The 10889-nt window shown below is 50.3% G+C and overlaps 1 protein-coding gene across 1 annotated transcript; it reads left to right on the top strand.

The window, feature by feature from the left end:
- Nucleotides 1–1857, top strand: Chst14 (carbohydrate (N-acetylgalactosamine 4-0) sulfotransferase 14; the record flags this gene model as incomplete). Its single annotated transcript, XM_005381242.2, is given in 1 exon segment — nt 1–1857. A coding segment is annotated over 1 exon segment (1075 nt), but the record flags the coding sequence as incomplete, so codon positions are not given.
- Nucleotides 1858–10889: the final 9032 nt, after the last annotated feature.

Here is a 10889-nt window from a genome sequence, read left to right on the forward strand (position 1 = left end):
CCGGGCGCCGAGACGCGCCCCGCTGGGCAGGGCCCGGGCCGGGCCGGGGGGTCCGCCCCTGCTGCTGCCGTCCATGCTTATGTTCGCGGTGATCGTGGCCTCCAGCGGGCTGCTGCTCATGATCGAGCGGGGCATCCTGGCGGACATGAAACCCCTTCCCCTGCACCCGCCCAGCCGCGAGGGCGCGGCCTGGCGCGCCACAGCCCCCAAGCCTGGGGCACCATCCCCGGAGGCCGGGGACTCGGATCAGCGAGTGCTGCAGGACGTCCGGAACCGGACTTTGCGGGCGGTGTGTCGGCAGCCAGGCATGCCACGGGACCCCTGGGACCTGCCGGTGGGTCAGCGGCGCACCCTGCTGCGCCATATCCTTGTGAGTGACCGCCACCGCTTCCTTTACTGCTACGTCCCCAAGGTGGCCTGCTCTAACTGGAAGCGGGTGCTGAAGGTACTGGCGGGCGTCCTGGACAGCGTGGACGTCCGCCTCAAGATGGACCATCGCAGTGACCTAGTGTTCCTAGCGGACCTGCGGCCGGAGGAGATTCGCTACCGCTTGCAGCACTACTTCAAGTTCCTGTTTGTGCGAGACCCTTTGGAACGCCTCCTCTCTGCTTATCGTAACAAGTTTGGTGAGATCCGCGAGTACCAGCAACGCTATGGAGCCGAGATTGTGAGGCGGTACCGGCCTGGAGCCGGACCTAGCCCAGCGGGAGATGATGTCACCTTCACGGAATTCCTGAGATACCTGGTGGAAGAGGACCCAGAGCGCATGAACGAACATTGGATGCCTGTGTACCACCTGTGCCAACCCTGTGCTGTGCACTACAACTTTGTGGGCACCTATGAAAGGCTGGAAGCTGATGCCAACCAGGTGCTGGAGTGGGTGGGGGCACCACCCCATGTCCGGTTCCCGGCTCGCCAGGCCTGGTACCGGCCAGCCAGCCCCGAAAGCCTGCACTACCACCTGTGCAGTGTCCCGCGAGCCCTTCTGCAGGATGTGCTCCCTAAGTATATCCTGGACTTCTCCCTCTTTGCCTACCCGCTGCCCAATGTCACCAGGGAGGCCTGCCACCAGTGACCATCGGTGTGAAGGCAGCAGCTTTTGGGGACTGGTTTTGATGCCAGCTTCTTGTGCTTCTTCTTGCCATTCAGAGAAACGCTGGCTCTGGAGCTTGGGGCTTTTCCAGAAGCCGGGATGGCAGGGACTGCTCCAGGAGCTCCTAGGCCAGGATGGGTACCCACAGTGGCACAGAGACAGGTGGAAACCGGAGGCTGCTGCTCCCCACTGGGATATCTTGAGTGCCAGTGTGATCTGGTTTGCTTTGTCCCATCTACTCCAGCGACTCTTCAAGCTCCTGGCTGCAGGGATTGTACGCTGCACTTTGTCCACCTTAGTTTAACCCGTGGCCGACCCCAGAGGTGGCACCAGCCGGGGGCACTGACCCTGTGCCTTTGACCCACCCACCTCCATCTAGCCCGTGTGCCTCAGGACTGGAGTAAGCAGTTGTGCCTTGTAAATGAAATGACTTTGGTGCCTTCCTGCTCCAGGCAGCATTCGCTACACTTGCCAGATTTTTGTCCCATTTTTTTAAGGAAAGGAAAACAGAGGCAAGGCCTTTGCCTGGTAGCTCCAGCACCCAGCCCTGCAGGCATCCAAATATCCAGCCTCCTCCTAGAGCTCTGGGAACATCTTGCCTGGTCCTCTCTCCCCTCCCTGCAAGGCCTTCAAGGTTGTGACTGTGGCTGGCATATCTGGTTGCCACTTTTCTGATACATTTATTTAAAATTTGTACTTTTTGATAGAATCTTTATAAGCCCACCAGCTGATTTTTTAATAAAGCTATTTGTATACAAAGTGAAGATCTCTGTGACTCCCCCTCTGAAGCATTGTGACTCGAGTGAGCCTCCTAGATGTCTCCCCAGGTCAAAAGAGGCAGCGTGCAAGTAGAGACAGTAAAACAAGGTATAACTTGTTTGGGCAGGTTCAGTGGGCCATTGCTATACCATGGGTCCCTTGGGGGCTTCTAATAGGACATAGTGGCTCTGAAATTCAACCAAAGGGCAAGCCTGGTTAGGAAAGGCCCCAGATCCAGTGCATTCCTGCCTGGCTTATTTCCTGAAGAAGTGGGTAGGGAGGAGACATGGGCGCTGCCTCTTCTTAGGCAGGAGTACTTCAGTCCTTTTTAATTCCTGAGATGGGATTTTGGTATGTTACCCAGACTGGCCTTCTGCCTTGGCCTTCACAGCTCCTGGGACTACAGCGTGTGCTACCACACCCAGCTCAGAAGCACTTCTTGAGTCCCTCCAGAGGATTTTCAAATGAGGAAGGACAGGGTCATTTCCTGGCACTGAGAATTCAAGGAAGGGGCTGGGGATGTAGCTAGCAATAAGAGCGCTTACCTAGTTTGCAAGAGGACCTGGGTTCCATCCTTAGCACTGCAAAAGAGAGGGGGACAAGGAGCTGCCTTGTGTTCAGGACATTGTGGGCAGCGTGGGAAGAATGCAGTAGAGCAGGAGAGGACAGGGTTTAGTGTGGCCTGTCACCACACTGCTTTGCAGAGCTCCCAGGCACACCAAGGGATGGGGGACAGGAGGCTGGGCCTGGGGGCCAAGGAAGAGATGCAAAGCTAGAGCTGGCTCTTCCTTATTGGTCCTACTTCTTATGCCCACACTGGGGACCGCTACACTTTAGGGACCTAATCCTGTGATAAAGGGTGGAGCCCAGGGGAGGTGGGAGGGACCATCACAGGTGCCATCTGTACCTAGCTTTGCTGTTGGCCTGACTTTGGAAAGGAACGCTGCCTCTATTCCCCAGATTTAGGGGAGGAGGCTTCTGTGGGCACTTAAGGTTCTCTGCCATCGTTCACCAGGAGGCCTTACATGATCCTGTCTGCATCAAGGTCCTCTCACCTCTGGGGACTTCGCTCACACTGGTCAAACCTAAGCACTACTCACCAACTGTCTATCTTTCTGAAACTCCATTTTCCCCACTGCACAGGAATAATAACGTGTATCTTATGTTGGTTAATGAAGAGAAAATGAGCAAAAGAGCCCATCCTAGGCCCAGCTGCAGGTGTCCTTTGAGATGCTGGTTGAGCACCTGATCTCTGAGACCTGTGGGGATGAGGGAGAAACCAGGACACTTTCTAGCCCAGCCCTGGAGACCCAAGGTGCTTCTGGGCAGAGCCCCTTTGAACTCTGGGTTCACTTCCTCTCCCACTGAGTCAGTCCTTCCATGAGCTGCCAGGCCCTCAGGAGCCCTCCGCTCTGCTCCTTCTTCCTTGCCTGGGACCTACGGACTCCAGACTACAGGAGCCAATCAGTCCCCGACACAGAGGTCTTCAGCAGGGAACCCAGGCCTCATCCAGTTCATCCTCAGATCGGTGCAGGGTCTTAGGTGTTGCCCTGTTTTACAGAGAAGGTAAGTAACCTGCCCAAGGTATCCAGTCCAGATGTATGTGCTTCCCAAATAGGGAGGGGAAGACAGAGAGACAGGGACAGATGGGCCCACAGTGGGAAAGTTAGTTTACGGAAGATAGGAGTAGAGAGTGGATGAAAGGGAGATGGTTTTGTGGGTAGAGGCACTTGCCAACATTCTCCCTATTCACTTCTTCATTCGAGAATACAATCCAGGCTGGCCAACCAGTCCCTGTGCCCCCAGGAGTTGGAGACAAGTGAAGTCCCTTGCTGTGCTTACATTATTGGGTACTCTCCCCGAAGCAGAAAAGGGGTGCTGGACCTCAGAGCATCCTGATGGCCAGAACTGGATACCTGTGGTGTGAGGAGCGGGGAGAGAAGACTGGCAAAACAAAGTGCTGCTTAGAATCAGCCCCCGAAGAACACTCTGTCATCTACCTTTCATTCTGGGAAGTGGACTCCTTAGAAGAAGCTGCCCGGCATGTGTCATGGTGCATGCCTATAATCCTAGCACTCAGGAGGCTGAGGCAAGAGGATTTCGAGTTTGAAGCCAACTTTGGCTACATAATGTAACCCAGTCTCAGAAAAAAAAGAAAAAAAACCTGCTAAGGAGCTATGGGGTCAAGCCAAGCCTCATGGGAGTTGCACCCAGGCCAGAACTGTAGGGTCCTGCAGACTCTGGGTTCTCAGGACTGGGTATAGAACTGTCTTCTGGAATTGTCCTTTTTCTGGGTCAGCTGTGATCCCCACAAAGCTAAGCCCTGCATTGCAGGCTGGCTCCTAGGAGGAGAGGGCCCCTATTAAAAGACACTCATTCCAAGCAGCTCAGTTCCCCAGGGCACAGTGGGTGGGGGTGGCGTTGGTAACTTCTCCCGGGCCAAGGGCCTTGCACAGTGGAAAGGGATGCCCTGAGTGGTCTGGACTACCAGGCCTGGGCTCCAACTACTTCTCAGCCTGTGTGACGCTACTGCACCGGAACCACCTTATAGTTTGCGGTCCTTTCCCCCTTCCTTCTCCTTCTCCCCAGGAACTGACACTACACCTGTCCCAGCAGGAAGCCACAATGGCAGAGGAGCTGCTACCCCACCACCTGGGTGAATGCAGAGCCTTCCCCTCTCCCAAGGGCCCATCACCAGAGAAGGCCAGGCCCCCATCCTCTCCCAGGATGGATTCCTTGCCTTTCTTTTCACACCTGCCCCTGCCTGGCCCCAAGCAAAAGGAAGACATTGTTTCTGTTCTTCAAAGAAAACGTTGAACTACTTGGATGTGGTGACACATGCCTGTAATCCCAGCACTGAGGAGGCTGAAACAGCAGTATCACCGAGAATTTGAGGCAGGCTTGGGCTACATAGTGGCATCAAGGCCAGCCTGGACTACATAGCAAGACTCTGTGTCAGAAAAAACAAAACATAAAAAGAAAACTCTAAACTGAGTGTGCTGGTACACATCTGTAATCCCGACACTTGTGACCCTGAAGCAGGAGGATCATGAGTTCAAGGCCAGCCTGGGCTACACAGAGAACCTGTCTCAAACAAAACGAAATGAGCCAGATGTGGTGGAACATCCCTATAATCCCAACACTCAGGAGGCTGAGCCAAGAGGATTGTCACAGTTCAAGGCCAGTCTGAACTACCTGGCAAGACTGTACCAAATTTTAGTATATGTGCTGCTGAGGTGAGCACAAAAGACCCTGTATCAAAAAACAAAGCACCAACAACAACAAAAAAAAAACACCACCAGGGGCTGGGGATTTAGCTCAGCGGCAAAAGCACCTGCCTGGCAAGCGCAAGGTCGTGAGTTAGGTTCCCGGTAACGAAGAAAAACCAAAAAAAACAAAACAAAACAAAAAAAAACCACCAGCAACAAAACCAGCCCTAACAGTCACTCAGTTAGCTGCTCTGAATTGGGAACACCTGGCCATTGTACATTATCCTCCCTGATCTTATAGCAACTGGGCACAGTAAGTAAAATTATGCCCATTCTATTTTCTTTCAACATATATATTTCATTATTATGTTTACAGTATATAATGATCACATTCCTTGTGAGGTGTTATTACCCGCACATACACGTCTCAATTCTCATTTCATCCCCTTCTCTCCCTCCATCTTTTGATCCTTCCCCTTTGCAAAAGATCTATCTCCCTATTTCCTTTCCTATTATCTTTTATTTTGCTCTTTATTTATATTTTGGGTTTCTCATGTAAGAGAAACCATGTGATGTTTAAGCTTATATGTCTGTCTTATTTCCCTTAACATTATGGTCTCTATTTCTATCTTATAGATGAGGAAATTAAACCTAAGTTATTTCCCCCAAATCTACTAAATGCGCTGGACTGTCAGCTGTGTCCTCCGAGAAGCAGATGTGCATAGAGTTAGACATGCAAACGTGTACTGGAGAAAACACCTGGGCAGCATAAAGGGGAAAGGAACCAGCAGAGGCAGAAAGCCTATACCTGGGAAAGGAGAGCAGGAAGGAAGACTCGGACTCCAGTGGGCTCAGAGAAGCCTTAGCTGGTGGGTGGGCAATCCCAGGCCGACAAAAATAGCTACTTAGAAGCAGGGTGGGGTGATGCACACCTGTGATCCCAGCACTAGGGAAGCTGAGGGAGGGGAATCAAGAGGCCACCCTGACCACGTAGCAAACCTTGGCTCAAAAAAAACCAAAATAAGTAAATGAATGAAATTTTTAAAAAGAAATGATAACCCACTGGAAGGCTGTCTCCAGGAGCAGAAATGATCCAGCGCATGTCCCCAGCCACCCTCAGTCATTGGCTGGAAACAGCCCAGGCATCGGCAGACAGAAAGGGGCAGTGGCAGGGCTGTCACCACCCTCCTCCTCCCAGCACACTGTGCCTCCATGGCTGCCTACAGACCCAGAGTGCCACTCAAACTTCCAGGCATGTTCTTCTGTTGACACAAGGACCTTTTGAACACTCAGGAAATAGCTTTTGGCCTCTTAACCTCTGGATGTCAGTAGGTCCTGAGCTAAACTCTTCTCTGAGGCAATCCCTGGCCTTGTAGCTAAAGTGCTACTCCAGGCCTTCATGTGAGCACTGGAAAACATGTCAACCTTGTGCCCAATAGATATCCACCCTATGAATTCAGGGTGCTTTCTCTGTGGTTTACCCAACTCCTTGCAGGCTATATTTGAACTGTGCCTTTCTCATCTTGGTTGATACTGATGATGGCCTTCAGCTGGCTTTTCTCTGTCAGAGGCTCGCGTCCTTTTAAGACACACACTCAATCAGAGGTTGAGTCTAGATGTTGTGCTGTGGACCTCCCTGGGGACATAGTTCAGTGGCCTCCAGTGGGACTTAAACTCCAGCGCAGCCTGGGAGGAAAAAGTTCCCCAAACAGAACTTCCAGGGATCTGATTGCTTACATATGAGTGCCACATCATCCATAGCACCACCTAGTCCTCTATAGCTGCCTACTGCCTGATCCTACAGAGAAGTCCCCAAGCAGACAGAGAAGTATAGTCAGCTCTGATTTTGTCATCGTGAGGGGAGAAGGAGGACCAAGGTCAGGCCTGGTCACCTACTGCCCCTTAGCCCTCGGCTTGTGCTAGCCCTGGCCTTGGGTGGAGCTTTGGGGGTCAGAAAGAGATGAGGAGCTCCTGTGGGGTCATTCCTTCCAGTGACTTAGCATTGTCCCCAGATCCACTGGGCCAGTGTCTCACTGCCACCTTATAGATGGAGGGAAAGAGATATTAACCTCACAGCACTCCAGGGGGCAGGAAGCCGTCAACCATCCCCCTTACTATTTCTGTTCTCAGCCCTGGGCCATAGGTAGAGCAGTATCCTGCACATTCAAGCATTGTAGACAGAGGACCATCAGAGCAGAAGAATCTGTGGGGGCAGGAGAGCAGGTTGTAGGCTGCCTGGAGACCGGCCCAAGGGTTACAAGGGCAGGCTTTCTGGTTGAGGGACTGAGTTGGAGGGCTCCCATGCTCATCGCCCCTGTTAAGAAACTGTAATCAGCCTCTTGCACAGAAGCTGCTGGACACCAAGGCAGGCCGGTCCCCTGCGAGATCTCCGGCAGCCTGGAGGCAAGTGCCCAGTAACACAGAGAGACCCATTCTAACAGGGGGGAGAGAGAGACCTGGTCTAAGTAGGAAGGAAAGCCAGCTCCTGTTGGATCTTGAAGAAGGGGATCTTTGAGTTTTGGTCAGAGACTCCCCTCAGTTCAGGTATCCATAAATTAAAAAGTGACCAGGTAGAGGATTAGGGGAGGGATGCCTCAGAAGAGAAACAAATAAGGAAGAGGACTCATCCTTTCAGCTCAGGTGCCTGTGGTTGGCACTCCCTGTGGCCTTTCTCAGCCACTGACCAGTTAACCCTGCTTTCCTCTCAGGTCCTGTGGTTCCTACTTTGTGAAGAGCTTTTCTAGGAGAGCTTTCAATTATGTCCTATAGGCTGCACTTCCCAAAAGGTAAGAGCCAGGCTTTGTTTCTCTTTATGTCTGGTACATACCAAGTGCTCAATAAAGGTTGAATCAGTAGAACACCAGATGATTGGATGGATAGATATGAGTGTGGAGTGGTGTGGAGGGGTATTGTTGTGTGTGTGTGTAAGTGTGAATGGATGGATAGATGGATGGATGGATGGATGGGTGGGTGGGTGGATGGATGGATGGGTGAGTGGATGGATGGATATGGACATGGATGAGTAAATGGAGGAGTGGATGGGTAGATGGCAGCAGGTAGAATAGAAGAAAAAGAACATCTGCAACAAGAGAAATCAAGAATCACGGAATCTAGTGGTTAGATGTCCTTTTTTTTTTTTTTTTGTCTTTTTGAGACAGGGTCTCACTATGCAGTTCAGGCTGGCCTCAAGGTCACTTTGTAGCCCAGGCTGGTCTCTAACTCTCAACAATCCTCCTGCCTCAGCCTCCCGAGTGCTGGGATTACAGATGTGTACCACCATGCCCAGCTAGATGTCTTTTAAAAGGAGGAAACACCTGTAAGGAAGAAGAGATGTTTCATTAAGGAAGCAAGAGTATGTTTTAGAGTCCAAGATGGAGGAAGCAGCCTCGGCAGGGATGGGACTGGGACTTGCTGAGATATAGGAGGGAAGGGTACAACCTGGACTGGCCAGAAGAAAGCCAGGTGAAAGACAGATGTTATGAGAGGTAGAACCACAAGAGGAGCCCAGGGACCACGGTATAAGGACAAGAATTCCTCAAAGAGAGCAATTTTCAGCAAACAGCTTCCTAAAGTAGAAGTATGAGACCATTTTTGTTTGTTCATAACCATCCAGGCTTTTTAGAGGAGTATATCTGTCCCAGGCTCTGAAGGTTGTTAGGGAGGGAGTTCCTTGGAGTATAAGGGACACAGCAGATTCCTGATTCCAGTGCAGACTCTGCGAGAAGCCTGTGAGGACCTTGAGCAAGTCCCTTCTCTGAGTCTCATTCTCCGCATCTATCACTTTCATTACCTGAAGGGTCTTAGAGACCACATAGGGAAGGAGATCTGCACAGTATCAAACTGTGCACAAGCAGGATGGAGTGTAGCAGTACTCAGGAGTTAGAAAGTCCTAGGTTCAGATTTTCACTCTACTGCTCAGGTGCTTTCTAAGCCCCTACACCTTTCTGAGCCTGTTTCCCCAAAAGTGAAACAAGCAAAATAACATCCATCTTGAAGAGTTGTAAGATTTCAAAATAAGTCACTGAAAGTGCCTAACATTCAACAAATGGAAGGCAGTATGCCAGAAAAGGGATTAATCAGAGCTGCCAGGGCAGCTGAGCAGCAGGCACCCATTTGCAGACTGGGTCTCCCAAAGGAAAGAACACCTTCTTCTTACTGTCACAAAAGTACTGTATTAATCACTGGGACAAAGCACCTGATATTCATAACTTAAAGCAGGATAGGGGTTTGGGCTTCATGGTTTCAGAGGGTTTAGTCCACGGCCTGCTGGCTCCAAGGCAGAATGGTGGAAGGCCGAGGTGGATGAGAGATACTCAACCCAAGGCAGCTAGGAAGCAGGGAGAAGGGAGGAGCTGGGAATGAAAATAGAATTTACCACATCACACCCACAGTGGCCTACCTTTTTCAGCAAGGCCCCACCTCCTAGTAGCACATTCAGCTATGAACTCATTAATAGGTGAATCGACCCCTGAGTATGGCACCCTCATGATCCAGTCACCTTCCAAACACATGAGAATTTGAGACCTAAGCCATAACAGGTAACATCTGCTCCCAGTTCTGCACCTACGGGGCTGCCTCCAGTAAACCTGGAACAGAAAGCATTTCCTTCCAGCTTTAACCTCTTACTTTCCAAAGAAGAGAAGTCTGAAGGCCAGGCTCTGAACTTGACTGATGATCTAAGCCCAAACATCTTCCTTGCACAAGTGAAGAGCAGGATGCTGCCATCAGCAAGAAAAGGAGTTTCTCTTTGTCTCCGGGAGCACTGTTCACAGCCCTTGAAGGCCAGGGAGAGAGGGAGAGGCTCCAGCACCCCCAAGTCCATGGCAGATACCTGTTATTCTGCTACTCTACAGATCGTCTTTGTGGCTCAAAAAATTATCCCCTTGTAAGTGGAAAAGTCAGCTAACATAACAAGGAGCCACTATTTACTGACTGCTTTTTTGTGCCTGGCTGTGTGCTAAGAGATATCTGTGCACCCTTTTCCTATTTTTTTTCAATCTATTTTGAAAATTGTTCAAACCTACATAAAAGTTATAAAAATAGTACAATGAATACCCATGACCTAGATTCCTCAGTTAACATTTGCCACTTTTGTTTGTCTCCCTGAATATGTATGTTTTATTCAACCTCTCCAAAATACATTCCAGACATCATGATCTTCACCCGCTAAAACTTTAGCATGTATCTCCGGAAGGAAAGGATGTTTTCTGCTATGTAACCCAAAAGCATCACCAAAATTAAGACATTTTACTTGATAAAACAGTATATATAAATCCACATTTGAATTTTCACAGTTGTCTGGATGTCTTTTATAACATTTTTAAAAATCCCAGATCTAATCAAGGATCATGCACCACATTGTATGGTCATGGCTTCTTGGTCTCCTTTAAAACAGTTCCTCACTTCTTTTTGGGGGAGGTGTGGTTTCACCTTGTTGACATTTTGAAGGATTCAGGTCAGTTGTTTTGCTGAATGTCCCTCAATTTTGATTTTCTGCGGGTTTCTTCATGTTAGATCCAGGCTGACCTGTACATTTAATGCTTATAATGATTCTGATGGATTTTACTACCTCATTTTTATGGAAGTAGAAGCCGAGGCTGAGAGAAAGCTGTCCCACAGCTAGCGTTAGACTGACCTGGGGCTGGAGGCAGAGAGCGCGGTTCTTGAGTCCGCTTCAAGGAGCAGTGTGGTGTCTTATCAGTTGAGTTCTTCTGAAGGATTCTTTTATCAGCCCCTTACAGAACCCTGGCCACAAATGAAAAGCACATTTGGACAGGTCCTGGTGTGGTGTGCAGAGGATGCCTAGGGGAAATGACATCTCCAACCTT

The sequence above is a fragment of the Chinchilla lanigera genome, unplaced genomic scaffold (genome assembly GCF_000276665.1).
Source record: "Chinchilla lanigera isolate Chin_1 unplaced genomic scaffold, ChiLan1.0 scaffold00015, whole genome shotgun sequence".
NCBI classification, from domain to species: Eukaryota; Metazoa; Chordata; class Mammalia; order Rodentia; family Chinchillidae; genus Chinchilla; species Chinchilla lanigera.